Consider the following 25,074-nt stretch of genomic DNA (forward strand, 5'->3'; position numbering starts at 1 on the left):
ATGCTTTAACAAAGCCCTGGGCCCTCCGTTGCTTAATTCGTTAAATCAACAAATATTTACTTGAGCACCTGCTATGTGTCAGGCACTGTTCTAGGCCCTGGGAATAGAGAATTGAATCAAAGAGACAAAAATAGTCTCATGGAGCATAATATCTAATAGAGGACACGTGCTATAAATAAATAAAAGGCATAGTATTAAATAGTGAAACATGCTAAGGAGAAAAATAAAACAAGGCAGGAGGATAGGAGCTATCAGGGAAAGGGTAAAGTTTTCAAAGGGAAGACATGACAGGAGGTGACTATGTACAGACCCAGAGGAAGTGACAAAGCCAGTAATGTAGGTATCTGGAGGAAAAATGTCCCAGGCAGAGGCAACGGCAAGTGCGAAGGCCCTGCCGCGGTGTTTCCCGTGTTTGAAGAAGAGGCTGGTGTGACTAGAGAGGGTACATGTGGAGAGGAGCAGGAGATGAGGTCAGGCAGGCAGGGCGGGAGAAGGCAGGTCATTTAGGGCCCCCTGGACTATTTGTAGGAAATTTGGCTTTTACTCCACTTGAGACAGGAAGCCACTCTACCAGCGTTGAGTAGAGGGGTGTGACGTGATCACACTTACATTTTAATAGCATCATTTTGGTTGCTGCATTGAGAACAGACTGTATGGGTTCAAAGACAGAAACAGACCAGATAGGAGGTTTCGATAATCTGGCAGGAGACAGTGCTGGCCTGGGTGGTGGCAGTCTAGTTCTAGATATATTTTGAAGAAAGAGCCAAGAATCTTTGGGATGAAAGAAAGGGAGGAGTTACAGATGATTCCAAGGACTTTGGCCAGAACAACTAGAAGAATGGCGCTGTCATGAATGAGATGATGATACTAAAGGAGGAGCTGGCGTGTTAGATGTGCTAAGTGTGAGATGCCTTCAGGTTTTCAGTGATGCTTCTAGTAGGGGTCTAGAGCTCACCAGGTACTTAGCATATACCTGGAACTCTTCTAGGCATGTTTTTTTTTTTCACATGTAATCTCAATCCTTACAAAAATCACAGAAAATGGGTGCTATTATTATCTTCCTTAGATAGAGGAGGAAACTGAGGCACAGAAAGGTTAAATTACAATTTCATATTCATGCAGCTAGGAAGTGGTGGAACTTGGGTTTGAACCTGAGCTGTCTGACACCAGAGAACACATGGAGCTGCCTCTGTTAACAAACTTGTCAATGCGTTAGGAGAACTATTGGACTCTCCTGAATGAAATTCCTAATTTGAATGTTCACACATTTATTTACCAGGATTTTATAGAGCAGAATATGATTCCAGCCCCACAACTTCGTGCCACCGAATGTCAGATGCTCACAGCCTCAAGTGTAACTTCGTACCTGCAACTATGGCAGGTTATAGGTTCTCCAGGTGCTACATTGGGCTGAGGGTGCGGTTACCTTTTTTTGCAATCTTGCTCTATTTTCGTCCATTGTGAGCACTTCCCCTGGTCCTTATGCAAACAGATATTCTCCATAAGGCACCAACCAGATTGGGGTGGAGGAGAATGGATCATCTAAAAATTCTGTCCAGCACCGAGTACTGTCCTCTTGGTCTCAGTGAGTGGTAAGGGAAGGGGGGTTCTTGCATCTGTGGAGGCGTGGGGCTATTGCTGCTAGAGGTGGATCAGGTACAGTACATGAGCCTGACGAGGGCCCAGCTCCTGACCAGATGACCGTTTCCGGAGGAGGAGGGGTGCAGGCAAACCTTACCATCCCGAGACCCACATCTGTGGGTGGAGGGCCTACTCATTCATCCTTCAGTCAATTCAGCAGCCCCTCCTATGCACCTAGCCTGCTTCCCCAGGGAAGTGAAGCCCGCTGAATCCAGCACATTCTGAAACAATAACCCCTGATTTTTTATTGAATTGACCAAGATGCATGATTGAACAGGGATTACGTAAGGAAATGGCTACTATTTATGTTTCTGAAAGATTGAGTGTCTGCTATAGTCTCAGGACACACGGAAGCATGAAAAGGAAAGCCGAGTTTATGAACCATGAAAGGTCTTTTCTCATTCTTGGCTATCTCTGTTGTATCTGGACTATGATATCTATGATAACACTGGACAACTTCTTCATGGCTGAGTGGACCCTTTGGGATGGTTGATAACCTTGCTTCTGCAGCTCAGCTGGACAGACTTCACCCCTGCATCCCTATTATCTGTACTCTGAGGTCCAAGCTCCCATCATCTTTGTCCAGGCCTCTGCAAAAACAGCTTCCTGTCTGGTTAACCCCTTCTGCTCTGGTCTCCTTTAGCCTTTCTCCACCCCGAAGCCAGAGAAATCCTCTCAAACATTAATCTCATCGTGTCTCCAACAATCTCACTGGAAACCCTTAAGGACTCCCCATTTTTCTTCAGATAAAGATAAGCCTTTATCGTGGTCTCCAGAGACCTGTCCAGTTGGTCTCCCATTCCCCTCCCAGCCTTATCTGGCATCACAGACCTGGCCAGGCCTGTACCTCTAGCCACTTTGACTTATTTCTGTGTTTATTTTATTTATTTATTTTTTTAAAGTCCCATGTTCTCTTTCATTATAGGGCCTTTGTCCCTGCTGGGTTTTTTTTTGTTTGTTTTTTTGTTTTTTAATTTTTGTTTTATTGTCTTCTATGATATTCCTGACTAGGTCAACTACCCTGGATACTCTCTATTAATACCAAACATACCTTTCTTTGCTAGTGTATTGCAATTATATATTTATTTGTGTGACTAATTGAATGCCACTCAACTAGAATCTAAGTTCCGTGAGGGCAGGGCTCAGGGCTCTTGTTCCCTATTGAATCCTCATTGTCTAACTCAGAGGCCAGCAAGCTTTTTCTGTAAAGGGCCAAATAGTAAATATTTTAGGTTTTGTGGGCCATATAGTCTCTGTTACGACTATTCAATTAGGCTGTTTTAGCACAAAAACAGCCACAGACAATATATAAATGAATGACTGTGGCTGTGTTTTAAGAAAACTTTATTTATGAAAGCAGTTGGTAGGCTGGATTTGGCTCACAGGCTGTAGTTTGCCAACCCTGGTCTAGCACAATGCCAGCACTTAGTAAGTGATTAATAGATGTTGAATGTTAGCACTCAGCAAATAGGGACTGAACAGTGACCATGAAATTTGAAAGCTGTGCAATCCTACTCCTATTGTGGCTTGGCAACTCTAGATCTAGACCTACAGGCAGTTTTCAGCTAACTTTTAAATGTCGTTATTTATAATATTTAGGGGGGTTGGATTATAAAAGTAATATATTCTTATGATAAAAATTGGGGGGAGGGCATGAATGTGTGTTTCCTCTCATTCATTTACATTATAAGCGGTTACAGCCAACCAAAGGCAAGAATTTACCATAAATTTGTTCTTATCAATGAATTGGGGTTTAAGAGGAAGACATGGAATTAAAGAGATCTTCAGTGACAGAAACAAGCCTACCCTGTTTATTGTCTGTTCATTCATTTATTCATTCCTGGTCAGCAGGTCTAAAGTTTTAGCATAGCAAAGGATCAGTAGTTAGATATCCAGCTGCTGAGTGGTACTTTTATCAGTATCATCATTATTATCAGCAACAAAACCATTCATTGAGATCTTAGGACTAAGCCAAGAAATAGGAGTCTAAGACATGGTCCTGGGACAAAACCCAGTCCCTGCCTACAGGTGTCTTGTGACTTAGGAAGATGGATCTTATTCAGGAAGGTGGATTGTGACCAAGAAGGGGTTTATTTAAGTCTCTTTTTCTAGATGGTTAGCCCCAAAGGGGCAAGGACTGAGAAACAGAGTGGTTAAGAAAATGGGTTTCATAGAGAGATAAAATTGGGTTGAGTCCCAGCTCTGTCATTTACCAGCTGTGTGACCTTGGAAATGTTACTGAAGCTCATGGAGCTCAGTTCCCCATCTGTGTCACAGGGCTAATAAATGATCTGTCTCCTACAGAGGAGTTAGGAAGATTCATTATGACAGTGTGTGCAAAAGGCACTCTGCATTGTGTCTAAGCACTCAGTACCTGTACATAAAGCATGTTGAATGAGTAAGTTACCTTGGCTTCCCAGACCACGCCTGCTATGGAAACAAGCAGGATGAGAGTTACCATGCTCCTAGGTCTGATCCAATATTATTGCTGAAATGGTTCCCGGGCCCATGCTGGGAAAGTGAGAAGCCAGACTCCCAAGATGGACAAATGGGAGAAGAAGACAGGCCGGGCCAGGTGGCAGATGTGGTACAACCGGTGCTTTGTGAGTGTTGTGCTCACCTTTGCAAAATGAAGGGCCACAATGCCAACTCCGATGTCTTTTGTAATCCTGGCTTTCTCTAATAAGCCACTTAGCTGCATCAAAACAAAAATTAAAACCCGCCTTCCTGCTCCATTGCCACCTTACCCGTGACCAGTCTCAGCTTTTTCTTTGAGTTCAGTTGCTCCTGCACTATCCTCTATTTTACTTTGTCCATTGATACATTCTCTGTTGAAGAATTTGGTAAAAGTTTCTTCTCTCTCTCCCCTGGGGTACCGCTCTGATCTGTACCCAGACTTCTGAGACCAAGGCAGCTTTATCTCATTATTTGTTCCTGAGATTTAATCCAGGTGTCTAGACGTTTCCATGCTTATAAGGTCCCTGCTCTGATTCCCACAGGAGGCTTACTGGGTTCTCATGAGTAGGACTCCTGACGTTGCAGGCTTGTTGGTACATGAATCATAAGCTTACCCAAGCTTATTTGGGTGAAGAACAAGGCTGTCCGAAGAGATCACTGGTAGAGTCACAGGTATAAGAGCAGAGATACAGGTCTCAAAGGACTCAGAGCCAGGGAACTTATAGAAACCAGTGTTCCCACAGAATCTTCCGGGTCTTTCTCCCACCTTCCTCTGTCTTCCCTCTGCTCTCTAATGGCTGCCAGCTCTAAACAGCATCTAGCAACCTTCTAGCAACACTGACAGTTGTCAGTCTCTGAGTTTCTTGGATTAAAACTCAAGAGAGGCTTCTGGTTGGGTGCTGGCCAGATTGGCTGTCCCTTGGTTGTGACTAGCAAGAAGGTGGTGGGAGGGGGTCACGTGGTAACAAATGCTGGCCTCTCCGAGATAGTGTCAGAAATACTCATTAAGTCAGAGGTAGAAGTTGACTGTGGCACACCGACTGACAGGGCCCGGTGTACCCGGTGGTTGGCTGGGAGAGCCCAGAACGTGCAGCCACAGGGATCTGAATTTTTAATAATGACCAAGTTACTTCTAATACAAACTGAATTTTGAGAACTGTTGATTTAAGGAGACATTGCTAATTTCTTATAGTGGCTGTCTAGGCTGGGGCTTATTCCACTACAGACTGACAAATGAGAATGTGATAAAGATCTAGTCAGTGGGTTCTCAATTTATAATCATCTGGAGAACTTTAAAAATATCCTGATTCCCAGCCCTGTCCCTGCCCCTGCCCCTGCCCCAGAGATTCTGATTTAATTGGTCCGGGGTAAGGCCCGGAGATATTTTATTTTTAAGCTTCCAGGTTATTCTGCCAGGGCAGCCAGCCCTAAGAACCTCTAATCTTGTCTGAACTCAGAAGGTGGAAAAAATTAGAAATGGAGACATCTCCACTTAACTGACTTTTCTGAGTTCTGTCCCACATAGTCAAAGGTTAAGAATAATTGCTCTGGAAAAGAAAGCAGAGTCTAGAGTGGAAAACAGGCTTCAGTGAGTAACGAGGAAGGAAACCAGAGAAGACCAGGGATGATGTAACCTGAGAAGGTACTGCAGTTCTGGAAAGGTCTTAAAGGAGTCCGTACACTTTCTTAGGCTCCCAGAGGAGTTCGAAACTTGGAGCATTGTGTGAGAAAAGCAGTCCCAGGAGTCCTGTGGGAGTGTGTTTGCCCTCGAGGTCACCCAGTGCCCACACCTCAGGCCTCCTTCGCCTGCATGGATTGCCAGTTTAGGGTTAGTTTAGTGCATTCTTGAAATCCACCCACCTCTTCTATTTTTATTTTTAAATTTTCAAGAAAAAAGTCTGAAATGGATGATGTTCCATCATCTAACGACTTAGGAGGCGAGAATTCTGCAGCCACTTGTCTTGGCACCTCCACAGTTCACTCAACACATGCTAAGCGCCTACGGTGAGCACGCTGAGCATGACGCAAGGAGATCTGGAAACGCCTGCTTCTCAGGAAGCAGGAAGGCAGGAAGGTGTCTGAGTGGCATCGGGGGCCCAGAGGAAGGGTGATTCACGGGAAGGCAGAGAGGACCCGGAAGTCTGGCTGAGTGCTAAAGGGATGGTCAGGAAATGAAAAGCCCTGTGTTTCTATTTTCATAAAAGGAAAGAAAGAAGGGGGTGGGGATTGAGGGAGGGAGAGAGAGGGAGAAAGAATGAGAGAGAGAGAGAGAGAGAGAGAAGAGAGGAGCGAGAGAGGAGAGAGAGAGAGAGAGAGAGGAGAGAGAGAGCAAAGTAAGAAAAGGAGAGAGAAGAAACGAAAGAGAAAAGGAGGGAAGAAAGAAAAAGAAAGGAAAATCTTTCTAGTTCTCTAAAGCAATTTCTGTTCCCAAGAGAATGAAGAATATTTTGGATGCCAAGCAGGGAGGATGTTTTTTCTTAAATGGGTGGGTCAGAACTGTTTATTTCTTTCCTGAGATTAGGGTATTTTTTGTGGTAAGTGGATTCTCCTAGGATTCACCCAAGGACTCAGATCTAGTTCATTCTAATGTGTGTGACTGTGCAGAGGGCCTATTGGCATCATCCAGTCTCAGCTCTGATAAGATTATCTGATGTTTCTATTATCAGCTACACTCACAGTTCCTTGTAAGAAGGGGCCCTCTGACCCACCTGGTGATGGGCAATGGAGTGATGGTATCTCTTTAATGTCCCTGTGTGTGTGTGAGTTTGTATCATAGTTCAAAAATTATAAACAGGAACAAAATTGGAACACCCACTGTTTAGTTCGTCTGATTATTTAACTCTTGCTGAAAAATAAAACAAATCCCAAAGAACATAGCTTCTCTGTCCCTATAGACCTAGGAGCTCTCTAGGTCATCTCCTGATCACAGGATCTGGTTTGAATCATACCCACATATGCTTATCTAGCCTTAGCCTGAGATTCTCCAGGGGAAGGGAACACCACCTTTCCCGAATCATTGCAGTTCCATAACCATTTTGATGGTCCTTCTTGATGATCACCTTTTCCTCAGGCAGATCCTAGAGCAGATCTAGAGGACAGCTCATTCTCTCTGGAGCCTCTCTTTTCTCATCTGCAAATTGGAGGAAATCATATCTGCATCATAAGGTTGTTGTGAGGCCAAATGAGATAGTTCAACAAATACCAATCACTTCCTGGTTGAAGGGCCATCGTACTGGGTGCAGAGAGCACAGGTAATTGGGCACTGGCCTGGACCCTTCAACTCGGTGGGACAGACATATGGATAAACACAGTTTCTTTGCCTGGTAGACTTCTCTCCACTTTGTCTTTGGTGGTCAGCCTGCCTAATATGACCATCTACTCGTGTCCCACCCTTAGTGCTGTCTGCATTCATGCCAGCTGCCCATCAGCAGCAGGGTCACACCTGGCCCCTCTGCCTGCTAGCTGCTGACACGCCGCTCCTCTCCCCAGCCTCCCCTTTCCGTATGCCCTGAGCCTGTCTTGCTCCTCATTGCACTTGTACCCACTCAGTCATCACGTTAGCAGTGCCATTAGCTGTCACCTGTATCCCTTGCCCCCTGCCCACTTGGACGCTGAGGTCAGGCACTTCAGTTTCTGTCTGCAATGACAAGCCCACATACTTTATCCTACCACAGCATGTAGGCCCATTCTTTCTCAGTGCTCATCCCTGGACTACAGGTCACTGCTGTGGGTAAAATAAGCACCAAATTACAACACTACAACCCTGGCCTCAGCAGAGCTGGCCTGCTCTGTTAATCCTGGCTGGCCTCCCGGGAGCTTTCCTTTCATTTCAGAAGCTTTTCTTTGCCCCTGTTCTCCCTAAGCTCTGGCCAACACGCCCCCACTTATGACAGAGAACCCGACTACTGCTTCCCTTAGAACCTGCAATACCAGCTCCCCATGAACCCTCTTCTCCTCCTCTCCTGTCTTCTCGGAAGAAGTTCCCTCATCCCAGGCTGACTCCTCCATGTGCTCCCAATGTCATTCCCTTTGTTGTCCCCCTCCCCTTTGCCACTACTTTAGTCATAGCATAGCAATCAGCAAATGCCTACCAAGACCTCCCATAGGCAGAGTCTTCACTGTGATTTAGACAGACAAAGGTACAAGCGATGATCTCAATGCTTGAGGAATTTACAGTCTGTCAAAATATAACCAGATGCACAGGAGTCTACTCTCTAGCACACAAGTTCTCCTCTCTGATAACTCTTTCTTCTTGACTTTAAACCCCCTATTGGGTTTACTGTGAACTAATCTGGGTAACTATAAGTTTTTCCCCATTCCCATCTTCCCCGCCCAGTCATTCCAGACCTCTGCAATGCCTCCTTGTGCTCCTGTGTGTTCTGGGACGTTCCACGACCCTCTGCCTATGCTCACGGCTGCCCCTACTCCCTTGCCCCGTGGTACAGTCCCCTGAGAAGAGGAGGCCGAGGAGAGAAAGAGCAGGTGAGGTGAGCATGGTACTGCTGACAAATGCTGAAGCTTCAAGTTTGTTTTCTGCAGATCATCGTCACTCTCAATAGCTCCACCTCTCCCCGGTGACAGACTCTGCCATAACAAATCTGTATCAGGTGACTGGGCTCTGAGGTTTCAGGAGCTCTGCTCAGTGTCTCACTGCTCCTCTAGCCTGTGACCTTCTCATCATCCCCCCCGAGATGCTCCCAAGCCTTGAGATGCTTCCTTGTACAGAGACCTAAATAGCCCCATCCTCCCAATACCCCCTCTTCCTTGGGCAGCATGTGAGGGGCCGGGAAACAATCTGTGCTGTAAACTCTACTCCTCAAACTACGGTCTTGCTCATCTCCCACCTTTACTGAAAGGCTTCTCAAACAAGAGGTCAGTTTCTGCAGATTCCAGTCACTTTTGCCACCTGTCTTCCTTCCTGAGCTCTCTGTGGAAATTGCCCGTTGAAATCTAACTAAGGATTCTATAATCATCGAAGGCCTTGGTCTCTGTCTCCATCCTTCCCTTTTTTCTCGGCGACAGGTACCACACTGTCGACCCTCCACTAGCTGAAGCTTTCTCCTCCCTTTCGATGTGACTCTAGACAATTAATTCTCCTACAGCTCCATCTGTGTCTCCCAGCTTCTCTTCATTCTCCGGTCCTCCAGAGCGGCCGCCCTGTGGCTCTCGGAATTCCCCTCCTCATCAAGAGATGTGGGCTGCTTCTGGCACCCGGCAAAGAGCTTCGGAGTCCCAGAAGCCAGGTGTAAATGTCGGCCCTGCCACTTATATATTGGATGACCTTATTCCTGTCACTTATCTGAGTTTAATTTTCCTGTGTGTAACTTGATAATCCTACCTGGTAGGGTCAGGTGAAGAGTAAATGGGATGCAGCAGTGCTGTGTTTTCCAAGTTGTACTCATTTGTAAACCTGCTTTATAATTTTTGCTGTATCTGAGTACTACTTTTACTAATATTTACTTGAAATTGGAATTTACACTGACTTTAAATCAACTCTCTGAAAAACCAATTTAGTCTTGTCCTAAATAATAATATCCATGAAATCATGTATATGAAATGCTGGTTATAGTTTCCCAGGACACAATAAGCATAAATGTATAGCAAATAAAATAAAAACATTCACACGTGTACTTCTGAGTATTCTTGGTACCATAGGGTTACATGCACTTCAGTGCGGGTCTTTTATGTAAGTCTCCTGCCACAGTGCCTGGACCACAGAATGTGCTCAACAAGTTGAGTCTTCAGTTGTCGATACTCCTCTGTGGCTGACCCATCTGTAGTTTCAATTTCGCTTCTGCATTCAAGCTCCAGTTCTCCGACTCCAGCTATAAAATATTTCTGCCTGTCAGTTTAGTCTCATTTAAAACAGTCAGTCTATTTACTATTCCTCCACTGCCCCTCATTTCTCAGTGACCTCTGCTTCAGCCATTGACATCATCTTTTAGTTTCCATGGACCCTTCCAGAACAGTGCCCGCATCCTGAGCTTCTTCCTTCTGGAGTCTTGCACATGCTTTCTCTTTCCAGTCTCTCGTCTGCCTTTGTGGTCCAGGCTTTCCTGCCCAGTGCTGCCAGATGTATCTCCCTGGAATGACACATCCCTAATGATTTTCCAGTCCTCAGAAAGCATCAGGGGATTTCCACTGTATACATGTAAAGACCAACTGGGATGCACAGCATTGAAAATGCCCAGGAAGCAGAATGGAGCAGTAATGCATTATAGATGGTGAAGTCAGACCACTTAGGTCTGTGACCTCACCTACCGTCACTAAACAGTGTGACACTGGGCACGCTACTTAGTGTCTCTGAGCCTTGATTTTCCCTTTGGTAAAGGAAGGTAATAGGGATCCTGTCAGGATTAAAAGAGATACTTTATGGAACTTACAGTCAAGATGGCAGAGTAGAAGAAAAGCTATAATCTCAGATTCAAAAAGAAAAAAAAGATATTTTATGTAAAGCACTTACCCTGGTGCCTGGTACATGGTGAGTACTCAGTTATAATTATTCTATGATTAGATATCTGTATATCAGATCACTTATTATCTGTCCCCTGCCATTCTTTCCAATTAAACCTTTCATGTTTCCTTACTTAAAATCCTATTTTCACAGGCTGCTTGTCTCTGCCCCTAAGCCTTTGTGTAGAAGTCTTATTAAGCCTTACTGACCTTACTATTTCTTTACATTTTTCAAAGTCTTGCACATCCTTCTAATTCCACTTCAGCTTTTGTTTTCTCTAAGAAATAAGAAGGCTTCCTTGGCTGCACTCACCGTGCCCTTCTTTCTTCTGAAATTCTTTTTCTTCATATACCATTTATTTGGCACTTAATATAAAATGCATCACACTGTCGGGTTTTTTTTTTTTTCTTCGTTTCCTATGTAACGTCGTATGTATCTATGTTTTCCTAAATAGATGGTCAGTTTCTTGAGTGAAGGCCTATTTTGAGGCATACAAAGCAGTGACTAAACACCAGCTGTGGGGCTGGACTTCCAGAGTGCACACCCTGATGCCAGCACTCACTAACTGTGTGACCTTAAGCAACTTACTTACTCTTGATGTGCCAAGGTTTCTTCACCTGTCAAAAGGTGATACTAATAGTACCTAGTTTTTGTGAGTTTAAATGAATGAATACTTAACATAGCCACTGACTGATTTAATACATATAAAATTCTTAGAATGGTGTTTGGCATATAGGGCTCAATAAATGTTGATTGTTTTTTACTAGTATTATTGTTACCAATCCTGATGCTTCCTCCCACAATGCTAGTCACACAAATATGTGCTTAATAAATATTGTGGAATGAATGAATATTTCCCCTTCAGTATTCCTTTTCAATTTTCTATCAGTCTATTTTTTTTTTTTTTTTACACATATAGTAGCAGGAAAATTGAAAGTCTCCTTTCATTTAATTCCAAAGCAAAAAAGAAATCCCATGGGTTTAGAGAGCTTTTACCGTCTGGTAGAAGGAAACAGACCATCTTCTTGAGAGAAACAGTTTTTTTTCTTGGTACTAAATTTGAAAAGGAATTTATTATAAGGTTATTTATGGGGCAGGATACTGGTGGAGGGGGAGAGCTCATTATTCTAAAACCTACTTAATATGTTGTGATTAGAAAAAAAGTTTCCATTAAACACAGGAACTGTTTCAAATTACCTCTGGCAGCCCAGGGGGACTAGGTCAGCAGGGAGGAGGATTACACACAGAGATCTTTGTACTTGCCCCTACTTCAGAGATTCTGCTAGGGAACTAAGGAGGGAAATTAGTGGTGCATACACAAGGGCAAGTGTAACCCAGAAATTGTAATCTGAAATTACCTCTTACATCATAGGTGTATTTCTGTCTTTAGGGAGCAGTGTTGTCAGTAATTTACTGTAATTGCAATAACCAGATTATTAAACTATTTCTTCAGGGAGCATGGAAAAATACATCTGCCCTTTATGTGACAGTGTATGTGTATCAAAGACTATATTAGACTTTTAAAATCAAATACTTGTACTATTTTTAATACAGTTTCCCATACATGCATTAGATATTTTAGTTACACATCCACATTTTGACATTCCTTCAGAAAGTGAAAGCCTACCAAAACATACTTGGTTGTTTTGTAGAGTTAAGTAAGTATGGTGATGATGGGGAGCTGTTATAGTGATATTATTTAGAGTTTTCAGATGATTATTTAACAAATGATATTAAACGTTAGTCATCTGAGAGTCAGAAGAAAGTTTTGTCATAGGTTAAAAAACTGGTTTTCAAGACAGGAAGTAGGAGTCATAATGGACATTTCTCTCGGTGGAGGTAGGTTAGCAGACTATTATAAGGCCCTGGGATTTAATATGTTTAATAAATGATATGGTAAAGTGACTTGATAATGTAATATCCAATTTTTTGAATGATTCCAAGTTACAAAATACAAAATCAATGCAAATAAATTTCAGAAAGACAGAATATAAACAGACAAAAAAATATGTAGGTAATAGATAATGCACAGGAATTGGTAAAACAAACAAAAACAAACAGGGTCAAGTTGTTTGTAAGCTGGCTGATGTGATTTAGGAAAGGGCTGGAAGTCTTTATATTCTTTTCTTAGAGAATTTGGCCCAGCAGTCCCCAACCTTTTTGGCACGAGGGAGGGACCAGTTCTCCTATGAGAATCTAATGCCTGATGATCTGAGGTGGAGCTGAGTTAGTGATGCTAGCGCTGGGGAGTGGCTGCAAATACAGATGAAGGTTCACTTGCTGGCCTGCTGCTCACCTTTGGCTATATGGCCGGGTTCGTAACAGGACCAGTACTGGTCCAAGACCTGAGGTTAGGGACCCCTGCTTTAGCCTGTAAAGTTCTTGACACCATCAGTAGAAGTGTTGAAAAGTACCGTTCTGCTTACACCAAACATTTATTCAGGAGGTGGTCTAAACAGAAAAAAAGAGATGTAAGCAACGTAAATGAATTTTGGGATGATAAATCTATAATGAGTTATAAAAGGAAAGAGGGCATACTTTAGGAGAAACTTTTTAAACCTCAGACAGTGGGGAGAACAAAGTGCCTGGGCAGATGTGGAATTCCTCTCCTTCCACTGCAAACACATAGAATTATTGGAATATTGGAATATATACATATATGTGTGTATGTATATTTAAATTCATATTTCAGCATAAAAGTAAAGGGAAATTTTCAGGTGACAGAAATTATTTTAGAAACAGATATGTAAAGCACGTATAGAAGCCACATGGATGCTAGGGGCTAGAGCCCTAACCTGCCCCGGGGGACAGGAGTCAAGGTTACATACCATATTCATGACATGAAACTAGAAGTAGGCTCACTGAGTATAGCTGGGAGCTGGCAAATTGCTGCAGCACTGGTGAACCAGGCAGAAAACCACCTGTAAGTTGTTATAGAAACTGGCTGCTCACACCATGTCAGAGTGGAAATAGTCACCCTCCAGAAGTAAGCCTAGAGCCATCATCTTTCCTTTGAATGGATATACTGCTTCCTCCCTGTGGAGATCCTGAACTGAGAAAATAACTCAGAAACTACTCCAGAATTATTGAATTCTCTAGGGCTCTGGCAGAGACAACTGCAAAAGTAATCCTATTACATTTGTTTGTTTTCAACAAACCATCGTGGACCTCTTATGAAGACAAGATTACCAGCAAAAATTGCAAAGCACTTAATATACCCACCATCCTGAAGTCAACCAGTAGAATCAACAAAATAAACTAAAAAAAAAAAAACAAATAAAATAGAGAACTAGTAAAGAGACTTTTAAATAAGCATGTTTCAATTATTGAAAGATAAAACAGAATTTCACAAAAGGTGAAAAAAGAGAGAGAACTTCAAATAGAACCAAATATAAATGGTAGAAAAAAAGGAGTCATAAAGATGAAAAAAAAGAAAAACACCTTAACAAACAAGTAGACTAAACATGGCTAAAGTCTAGTGAGTTGGAAGATAGATCTGGAGAGCTCACATGGAATAAAATATAGAGTTAATGAGATAGAAAATAGGAAAAAGATAAGGAAAAAGAAAGAAAGGTTTTGATGTATTTCTAATCAGATGCTCAAAGGAGAGAATAGAGGATTCATGGAAGGTCCTGTCGTCTTATAAAACATCCTTTGGTATTTTTGTCAGCGATTTAATACTGGATTAGATAAACCTTGGGAAATTTATTTCTTTTTTATTTTGTGTTTAAATTTTGTCTGTTAGTATTCACATTCAGTTATCTACATTGGTACATTGAACTAAGGTTCTGACTAGACAAGACAACTCTGGAATGTCTGGCACATGGTCCCTGATGGAGAGGAAGCCCTATGTGGTTCACCAGGGTTCTTTCTGCAGTACTTAGCTATGGCTGATTTGACAAGGGTGAGCAGTTAACTCAAGGATAGGCTTGTCTTGACATGGCCTGATATGAAAAGATATAAATCAGATTCTGTCTCGAACATTTGAAAAAAGAAATTAAATAACAGAAGAAGCCAAAATTGCAGGTTAATGATATGGTCAGTGGCTAGGGAGGCCATGATGGTCTATGTGCGAGGTCAAGTTACGATGGAACAGAGATCATAAGTAAGTAGAAGCCATGAGGTAGAGATGAGCTATGTAGAAAAAAGTAGGCGAAGAAGCCAGGAGGGAGAGATTGAAATAGTCTGACAGGTCAAATGTGACTGAGTCTCATTAATGGCAAACATTAATGTCTAATTAGTCTCAACTACAGGCTCTTGCTGCCTTAATTCTCTAGGGCTGCCTGGAATCCCTTTCTGGCTCCACCAATCCAAGCTATACCACAGTTCCTGGGTCTTTGTGGAGACCATTAGTTCTACTTTTCTATACCTTCATTTCCTTCCAGTGAACCCATCCTTAGAGGAGGCAACATGAACGAGTCTTTGTTCATTGAAAATATAAAGTGTTAAAGGCCACAGCCCAGATTCAGTTAAGCCATGCAATTTACCTAGGTGCTCTGGTCTGTATAGAGTCCCTTTCTTAACTGTTTAACTCTGTTCTATGGAGTGGGAGCAGAGGAAGCTGTGGTGAGGACACTGATTTTTCAGTTTTCTCTAAGAGGTTTTGCTGTGCTTGCTGTTTTCTGCTACCCCTGCTGGTGCAGAGAAAAAAAAAAGTGAGTAGCCAAGTCAGGTCCTAATTGGGGACACTATGGACGAGTCAACTGACGGGTTTCTAAGGGTAGTAGTACTCTAGAAACTGCTCTGGCCAGTTGCCCACTGCCTATGCTGCCACATTTTTGGACTGTGAAGCTAGTGGCTTAGCTGCCATGTGCCCTGGGCAAAGGCAAAAAGGAGGCAAGAAGGTCAGCTTATCCATACACGCTTTTACATTTTACACGCCTTTACATACACTTCTTTCCATTCTCTCTTCAGTCTGGGGCTGCAACACCAGGGGCTGAGATATCAGCTTTTCTCCCTGTAGCCTTGAGGAACTTGATTTATTCCATGACACAGAAAGAAAGGGAGATTATTGATAGTGCAGTAATTTTTTTTTCTATTCTCTGGTGAAGAAAACTGTTCTAACTATTCATTAAGATGGAGGAAAGTATGGCTTAGTAGTAAAAAACAAATGCTGTAGGAATAACAAGACTGACCTCAGTTCAAATCCGGTTCCTGCTAATTATTGGATGCCTTTGGAAAAGTTCACATTTCCGTGTCTTAGTTTCCCCATTTGTAAAATAAGGTAAAAATACCTTATGTATCATGTTATATTGAAAACAATTAATCGGTAGTTCAAACCATATTAGTCCCTGACCATCCCACCCCATCACTATATAAGTACAACACATAGACATTCTGTCTTGATTTCAAACACTATATCTTGTCGTCAAATCATAGAGCCACATTTGAGGATGATAAAAATATGGTGCCCATGGATAGTGGGTTCTGAGAAAGCAAGGAGAAGGGGAGAGCAGATGTGCTCTCTTCTGCCTTTGTATCCAGAACATATAGCTTAGTTACTGTTTTTGCTTAGGTAGGCCCAGGGTATGGAAGTGCACAGGGTCCATTATAGAATTAGGTCCTTGCCTTCCCAGCCACCTCAATTCTACCCTGGCCTATTTTCCTTGTGCCTATGAAGTGTGGGCAGAAAAGGCTTTTAACCTGCATGGCCATAGCAGAGATCTGGAGCCCTATGAACTCGCGTGGCTTGAGAGGATGCAGAAGCGACCAACTAAGTCTTCTCTGACCTTGGCAGCTGGGAGACCATGTTATAAAGCTGGGGAGCAAATCGACTCACAGTCTTGGTTTTTGCCTAAAAGCAGAATATGTGTTTGTTCTCACACACATACATATTCTCTGTTTCTTTCTCTCTCTCTCTCTCTCTCTCATTTACCTCCTACCCTGCTTCATCTTTTATCCCTTCTCCTTTCTTCTTCTGTCTCTCTCTCTTTTGTTCTTTCCTCTTCCTCATCCAAGAGTCTCTCCTCTGCACATGTTCCAGGGCTGCCATCTATATGTGTAGGCGCTGTTTCATCTCTGAACGGCCCTTTGGCTGAAAACACACCAGCATGCTGCCTACACTCCATCACAGAGCTACCAATTCATAAAACAGATCCAAACTTTCCCTAAAGGGAATCAAGAAATGATTACAGGCTAAATGCAGATGCAATGCCCTAGTAACCATGGAGACACATGCATCTTGGAATCCCTGACCTTACATCCAAGACTCTACAATCTTGACTCTGCCATATCTTGATCTCATATTTCAGGAATGAGGCTGATATTTCTATGGGAGTGTATCTTTCAGCCATAGGAGAGCCTCAGTGGAAACTTTACAGAATGAATGAGCTGCTTATCTTGCTCCTCCGGGATCTGGTGGGAGTGGAGAACATCTAGGATCATTGCTAGATGATCAATTCTAAGACTGGGGGAAGAGATGGAACACCCTTGAAGGGTGAGGCTTTGGATTACTCCATTAGACTTCAGTAAATAGTCCTGCTTTCACACCAGTTTGCTCACCCACTGCCCTCACTCACCCTACACACACTTCTGTGAGCATGACTACATTTGCCATTGCACAGTTGGTTGTCCCACTGAAAAGGAGTGCAACACAAGTCACACGATCTTGACTTCCTTCGATTTAATGATGGATTTAGTGAGTAGCACCAACTCTAGGGACTCAATTATTAAGAATTTACTTTTTTTTGTTTGTTTTCTTTTGGAAGTAACACGTTATAATTTGTGGGTTAGTGTCAGTAGGAGAGATGTAGGGAGTAAAACAAGAAAGTAGAGAAAAATAAAATCTCTAGTATCCCCAGGAATCAAATATCCGTTGCAGACATTTTCATGTGTTTCCTTCCAGAGTGCTTCTTGCCTATTTTTAGACTTTAAAAAAAATCTGTTTTCATTTAATTTTATATCCTGCTTTTCCTTTCAACATTATAGCATATATTTCCCCATCATTATAAATTATAAAATCTTCATAATTACAAATGCTTTTTAATGGCTTTAAGATATTTCTGTGATGGCTATAACATTATTTACTTAACCTTTCCTTGCTTTTGAAAATGGATTGATTCAACATCCTGCTATTATAAATACTGCCATGATGACCATCGCAGGGCACAGATGAACAAGAGTGCCTTGCGATTCTAGTATGCGTCAGTCTTTGGCTGGGTCCTTTGGGGAATATGCAGGGTCCCTGACAGTCTAGTTTGGGAGCTAAACACAGAGTACAGAGTTCTGGGTCAGTCCTGAGCTCAAATCTGAATTTAGCTTGGCCTGGTAAGTATCTGATAACTGACAATAAGCTGTACATTTCCCCCCATTTGATTTAAATGCTTCAATTAGAGTTGTTTTTCATATATCCCGAAGTATGTAAACATTCATCAAGAATGTGTTCATTAAATTGCAGTCATCATTGGTGGCTGATTATCTGAATCGCAGTTCTGATTTTTATGGGCCTCTTGAGATCTACTCTGTCCTTGTTTTCATTTTTACAATCAATTTGAATCTCATAGAAAAAATATTCCAAAAAAGAGCTATGAAATTCATAAAACCACAGCAGGTTAAATATGAATGTCACGATGGTGTAAATACACGTGAGTGTGAGTACGTGATGGGGTGTTATTGCTGGGTAAGAGTGGAGGATACACAGAGAATGAAATAGGAAACAGCCTGTTTGAAAGGATGCTTTGAAACACCAAGATTGTAAGATACTAGGATGAAATGCATGTGCACCAGAGAGCCAAGCCCTTCTAGACCCAAGTGTAGGAAGTGTGAGTGTAATAGGGACTTCTCTGGAGTCTCGACAGAACGATTCAAGGGCACCTCACTGCTGTGAGCTGGGTGCAGCTAAACACTTGCTCTCTTTTTTCAGATCGATGACCCTGACAGCAACCTTGAGGAGGTGATTAATGAGGCTGACGCCATCACTTCTGTGAAAAATCTAGGAGGCAAGCAAGCCTTGAATACGGATTACCTGGATTCTGATTACCAGGGAGGACAGCTGTACCCATTCTCCCTTAGCAGTGATTTCCACACGGCCACGTTCACTCTCACAAATGCAGTTCCGATGACCCTGTCCTTCCAGGAACGGTGGTACATGAATCTCAACAGCCTAATGGACCGGGCCCTGACCCCACAGTGTGGCGGTGGGGATGACCTGTATATCCTCACAGGCGCCGTGCCCTCAGACCACAACGTCAAGGACAAAGTGACCATCCCTGAGTTCGTTTGGCTGGCAGCCTGTTGTGCAGTCCCTGGAGGAGGCTGGGCCATGGGATTTGTCAAGCACACCCGGGACAGTGATGTCATAGAAGATGTGATGGTGAAAGAACTTGAAAAACTGCTTCCATTTAACCCTCAGCTGTTCCAGAACAACTGTGGTGAAAAGGAACAAGACACGGAGAAAATGAAAAAAATCCTGGAAATGGTTAACCAAGTTCAGGATGAAGAGCGAACAGTGAGATCTAAAGAGACCTCTAGTCCCCTCTCCAGCACAAAGAGCAAGAAGTCTGCTCTCCTGCCTCCAGAGGCATCTGAGGAAAGGAGTAGCTTTTTGGGAAAACTCATAGGCTTCATTGCTACCCCATTCATCAAGCTTTTCCAATTAATTTGTTACCTCGTAATAGGAATCCTAAAGAGCATTGTGTATTTCCTGTGGTATGTCACCAAGCAGGTGATTAATGGCATAGAAAGTTGCCTTTATCGCCTGGGTTTAGCCACCATCTCGTACTTCTTGGCCATTGGGGAAGAGCTGGCAAGCATTCCCTGGAAGGTACTCAAAGTCATAGCCAAAATCATCAGGGCCATTCTCCGGATCCTTTGTTGTCTGCTCAAGGCCGTTTGTCGCATTCTGGGCATCCCTGTCCGAGTCCTTGTGGATGTGGCCACTTTCCCTGTGTATACTATGGGTGCAGTTCCAGTTGTGTGCAAGGACATTGCAATGGGACTTGGTGGCACCATCTCTCTGCTCTTTGACACTGCTTTTGGCACCATGGGTGGCCTATTTCAGGTTATTTTTAGTGTCTGCAAGCGAATTGGCTACAAGGTTACTTTTGACAATTCTGGAGACTTATAGAACTCAAAATATTAATAGTGTTCAGTCACAGTGAATTTGATTTTTTTTTTTTAAATAGAGAAAGCTGAAATACTTTGTATAGTGGGTTTGTGTTCATTGTCAATTATCATTATATTTTGGCCTTTGGTGGGAATCTCTGCATGTTTTTGCAAAGGAAGATGATACAGTTTTGACTTGATTTTTCTGTACATTCTAAAGAGAAACGTTTCGAGTGGGATTACGTGTAGGTCATCTGCTGTGATATGGGCAAACTTCTAAACCATAACCTGCAGTCATTTACTCTGATGCAGACGGCCACCTGAAATACTCTGGTATTCATTTGTGATCATTAAAAGTTACAGAAGAGGGAAGAGGGCAAATTTAAACCAAAGGGTTTCTGAGAAAAGGAGAAAGGAATCTTGTTGTTCTTATTACTCTCTGAGACTTAAGGCAAAACTGATATAAATATTCTTGACCTATTTGTTATCATTTGCTTCTCTTTCTCCCCAATTCAACTAACATTAATAAGTGCAGAAATTCTTCTCTGTTGAAATAACTTTCTTAGGATATAGAATTTACTATATCTCTTAGCTTTCTATGGCTCCCAAGAACCTGCCAGATTGTTTTCTTTTTCTCCAAAGTTGAACTTGGCTTCATTTTTTTTTTTTTTTTTTACATAATGATAAGAATTTTATGCCAAATGCGGCATTTCAAATTTTGAATGTAAGGGCAAAATTGTTTGCCCTTTGCCCTTTGAACAGTGTAATACAGTCCTCTCAAGTATAAAGAAGAAGGTACAAGGGTTAGAGCCCTGCTCTGAGTAGGTGCTATTGGTCAGAGGGCATCCCTAACCAAGCTTGGATTGACATATATTAAATCTCTAGCTGGCAAGATTAAGCTTAAAGACCTACACGTTAAGCTAATATGAAAAGTCATATTGTGCAACATACTAGATCAGTCTTTCATATACATCAAGCAAGTACCTGATACAGTTAAACACTGACTTCTGTTCTTAAATGATTGGTTGTCTTTGGTATAAATGTATAGACAAGAACCACAAAATAAGAAACATTCTAGTCATCTTGGAAAAAAAATGTCCATATACATATATAATCAAGTTTATATATATATATATAAACTTGATTAAGAATTGTCTCTTAGGCAATTATATTTATAGTACATTTGAGGCTAGAAAACATAACTCTTCCATTAATGCAAATTTGGTTTGAGAGCTAATCCCCAATGTTTTGATCAAGTACTTGTCATTTTAAATCTTGCACCGAAAATTATAAGAGGAGGAAGCAGAATCCCCCACACCCGAATCTGCCTTCCACACCTAAGAATGAATCATCTGTATTTTTCTGAGCATTCTAAAGAGTTGCTGTGAGGTGAAAAATGGCCAAGTGTAAAATACTGATGTTGGGGGTGCAGCTCACCCACTGAAAGTCAGATGCAAAAACTTGAGATCCAGAAAGGCAACAAGGAGAGAACAATGTGTCAACTCTTCATCGGGTAGTGGACAAGGAATGTGCACTTAGTGAGAGTTACGTTTTGCAGAAAAATAATTGAATTGGACCCATAGTAGAAGAGTAGCCAGCAAGCTACCATCCTGATCAATTTGTGATGCAAGGTTTGGAAGTATGACACCAGACTGGTCCGTGATAGTGAGCTATGAACTAAAGTTAAGAATCTTAAGCAGTATTTTACCAACACTTCTGTTCGTGAACATAAACATCTGTAATTGGGCTTTCCTTCATCTCTGCACTGTGAAAGTACATGGAAGGGCGAGAGTACTGATGGGTCGAGAATCTTGCTGGCTGCAAGAAAGAGAATTTTGGAAGTGACCAAAGAGATGGTCTGGCCAAACCCTCATTTGATGAGGAACCCGAGGCACAGGGAGGCAATAGTCTTGCCTTCAGTTTCACGGCTGACTGATGGCATATCAGGAGCCAAGGTCTTTTGCACATGTCCCATCACACCTGGGATATCAGATATGCAGTGTGTGTGGTACTATTCAGCTGTGTCCCTGGACCATGGCAGAGTTTTCTCCATCATCTATCAAGCAGACTAATCAGTTGGATTTGGCCTATTTGATGACATGGTTAGCCATCTATACAAAATATTACGCTTACTGACTCCCATGGATTCTATATCCCTCACAGTACATATTTGCAAACTGAAAGGCCTAAAGAGGGCATCATGGCAGCTAGAGCCCCTTGGCACCATGCAAGGAGCAGGGTATCCAAACTGCTTCTTAAGAGCTGTTTGGAAATATCTTCTGTTTCACTTCTAGTTGTTTAATGTCTTATTTATTCTTGCGTGGCCTTTTTTTGAACTCTGGGAAAAGATAATAAAGCAAAAAATATCCTTAAGGTCAGGTGGCTGAGACCCTCCTCACTGGACCACGAGTATTGGCTGTGCCTCTGGTTCACTGGTACTGGCTCCAGCAGGAGGCTGGACTGCTGGTTTGCTCTCAGTGAGCTACTTTGGGCTTTGAGGTAGGAGTTCGGGTTGATGAACCCCTGTCTCTGGCTTGAAGATGTCTCTGTGGCTCTATTTTGTTCTCAGGCTCTTGGGGAGGTCAGCCAACTCTTCATTATTAGGGAGCTGACTTTCTAGTGTGTGGATCAGCCACGCTTTCGGACACTCCTCTTTTCCATTGTGCCTTTTGAATGTTGGCTTCTCACTCAGCATCCACACTTCCACCTACATGCAGACTAGGGAGTCGGGAGAAGGAGCTAGAGTGAAGCACTGGTCATCCATTCAGTCATTCGTCGATATCAAATATGTAACTGAACATCAAGATTGCAGAGATCAATACTACATGAGTGCCATCTTTGAGGAGTTCAGAAATCTAGTGGGTGACCACATGGTACAACTGATACATGTAACATCGTGGTAAGTACTGCAAGAAAGCTACTAGCAGCATGCTCCCTGGAGCACAGGAGGAAAGACAACAGAACCATGGAAACTCAGGAAGCCTTTACAGGGGGTGTGACAAAAATCATTTCGACATTTTCAAGCTATGTACAATGCCGTCTGTGCACCTTGCAATGCTCAATAAATTAATTGCTGACAACTCATTGGCCATTTTGTAAAATATCCGAAGGGGGAGAATCCCAGTGGTTGAAATGAGGTTGGAGGATTATCTGACTTTTTTAAAATTTTCTTCTTGATTCACATTTACTCAAGCAGTTTTTCACTTACATCTGGCTTTTGTTTAAATTTTTGAATCCTACATGGGGAAGCATAGAGAAGGTTAGATCAGCGAAACAGGTCTTAGAACTGCTTTTCAGTTTTATTTCTCTGTAAAGCTATTTGGGATAGCTAATATTTGTGATATGTCCTTCATAATTGAGCACCAAATGCTTATTTCTTCACTGATTCTGAATTACAAAAAGAAAAAAAAAACACTCTTAATTATTTGTTTATTCATTAGGAAATTCTCATAGTATCAAAAATAACAAGCAGTCTCTGAAGGGAGACTGTTGTCTCTGTGGCCTTCAGTAGGGCACCCCCTCTGGGTGGCGGGGGTAGTAATTCTTGGCTGCCTTTCCAGTGTGGGCAGGGTCTTGTGTGATTCTGTGCCTTGTTTAGCATTTCCTCTGAGCTCACCACACAACACACATTTTTCAGAATGTTACACTATGAGCAATATACTGTGGATTCTTTGCCTTTCATAAACGGGTTCTCAGATTTCACATTGTTTCTTTCTGTAGGTATTTCTCCCCAGGTCATGGCTCAATTTCTAAATATTACACTCCAAACATATTACAATTGACCCTTAAACAACATATGTTTGAACTGTGCAGGTCTACTTATAGATGGATTTTTTTTTTTCAGTAAATACCTGTACTGTTTTTGATCCAACTGTGTGCATTTTTATACACCATTTTATGTAGGGGACCAGAGTATCCATAGATTTTAGTATTCACAGGGGATTCTGGAGCCAATCCCCCATGGATTCTAAGAAACAACTTAAATTTTGGGGAAGTCAATAGTTATAGAAGAATTTTTGACTGCGGGGTGTCAATGCCACTAATCCCCATGTTCAAGAGTCAACTGTATTTTGAAGCTTAAATTTTAATGAAGAAAGCACTCATGACCACGTATCATTGTTTATTGTGTTGACTGTATAGGAGTCCACAGTGAGATACTCTCAGGAGGTGGATCAAGGTTTCTCCTGGAGGCAGTATTGCCCAATGGTTAAGAACTTAGGATCTGGAGTCAAAAGCACTTAGGTTCAAATCCTGGCTCTACCAGTTACCAACTGTGTAATGAAGAGGGAAACTTACTAATTTAGACAAGTTACTTAGCACCCAAAGCTTCAACTTCCTCATATATGAAATGGTGCTGGCTAATTATTAGTACCTACTTCCGAGGATTGTTATGAAGATTCAATGAGTTAATGAAGATAAAACATTCATTACCATGCCTGTCACATAGTAAGGGCTCAGTAGATGTTAGTTGTTGCTGCTACAGCTGTTGGGAATATCCCACATCTTGAATGAAATTGGCTGGATATCGCCTTGGAGCTCAGGATGTTTCTAGATCAAAGCTGGGATGGCCAGGGTTAAAGTACAGTCTGAGAATTGAGGTCATGCATGAAAATGAAGGAATCCAGAACCTCATCAGTGGTGTCAACATATCTGAAGAACACAGGTGAGGATTGCACCAAGAGTCTAGAAAAAGGATTCTCCGAGAACAGGAACTCTACCTGTTTCCAGCACTATTCAGAACGGGAGGCCTGAGCATTTCTGGCCTCTGGAATAGAGGCATTTTCCCACCTCAGCCCTCCACTCCTCTCAGGCCCCTTCCTTGCCGAATCCACAGTCTTATAACTGATTCTGCTTCCCAAGAACTCTATTGCTTGGATGAGAGTAAACTAGGCAGAGAGTTTGTACATTTTTAGCTGCTGAAAAGAATTATGGCCCTTATTATAAATAGTCATTTTTCTTTACTTTTCGGCCTCTTATAAGTTAAGGCATTATGAATTGATAATGCCCAAAGATTAACTGATACTGAGATATTGACAAGGTAGAATTGCTGGACCCCCATCGTTGATCCCTAGGCCCTGTGCTAAAATGATGAGCCACCTACCCCCACCAACTCCCATTCACCAGGTACAGTCTCCAAGAGGCCCTGCCTGTCATCTTCAGTGCCATATCTGGGTGATTGCATCTGTAATACCTACATCCAAAGCAGATACTGTCACATTTGGACTCTGCAGTCTTGAGTATGATATAAAACTGCATGCTATCTCTGAAGATTGCATAATTTTAAAAATTAGAGATTATTTTTATAGAGAAGAATCTATACTAATCAGATGAACCAAACAATAATTTGATAATTAAGAAATAATAAGAGGTCTACTTATTCTATGTGTCCTGACTTAGCTTACTTAATGGATCACTCTAGTTCAAAGATGAAAAAAGAGTTGTGCTGGCAGATACTCAGATCTTGTGGCCTTAGCTCCTGA

At 42.2% G+C, this 25,074-nt stretch overlaps 1 protein-coding gene across 1 annotated transcript in view; it reads left to right on the forward strand.

Moving 5' to 3' along the window:
• The window catches only part of ENDOD1 (endonuclease domain containing 1), a 29,301-nt gene extending 6,623 nt beyond the window's left edge, over nucleotides 1-22,678 (forward strand). The window contains exon 2 of the mRNA XM_006907487.3: nucleotides 18,414-22,678. Within this exon, the coding sequence (XP_006907549.1) occupies nucleotides 18,414-19,616 (1,203 nt within the window). The 3' untranslated portion in view covers nucleotides 19,617-22,678. The remainder of the gene's footprint in view (nucleotides 1-18,413) is intronic.
• Nucleotides 22,679-25,074: the final 2,396 nt, after the last annotated feature.

Source organism: Pteropus alecto, unplaced genomic scaffold (assembly GCF_000325575.1).
Source record: "Pteropus alecto unplaced genomic scaffold, ASM32557v1 scaffold12, whole genome shotgun sequence".
NCBI lineage: Eukaryota > Metazoa > Chordata > Mammalia > Chiroptera > Pteropodidae > Pteropus > Pteropus alecto.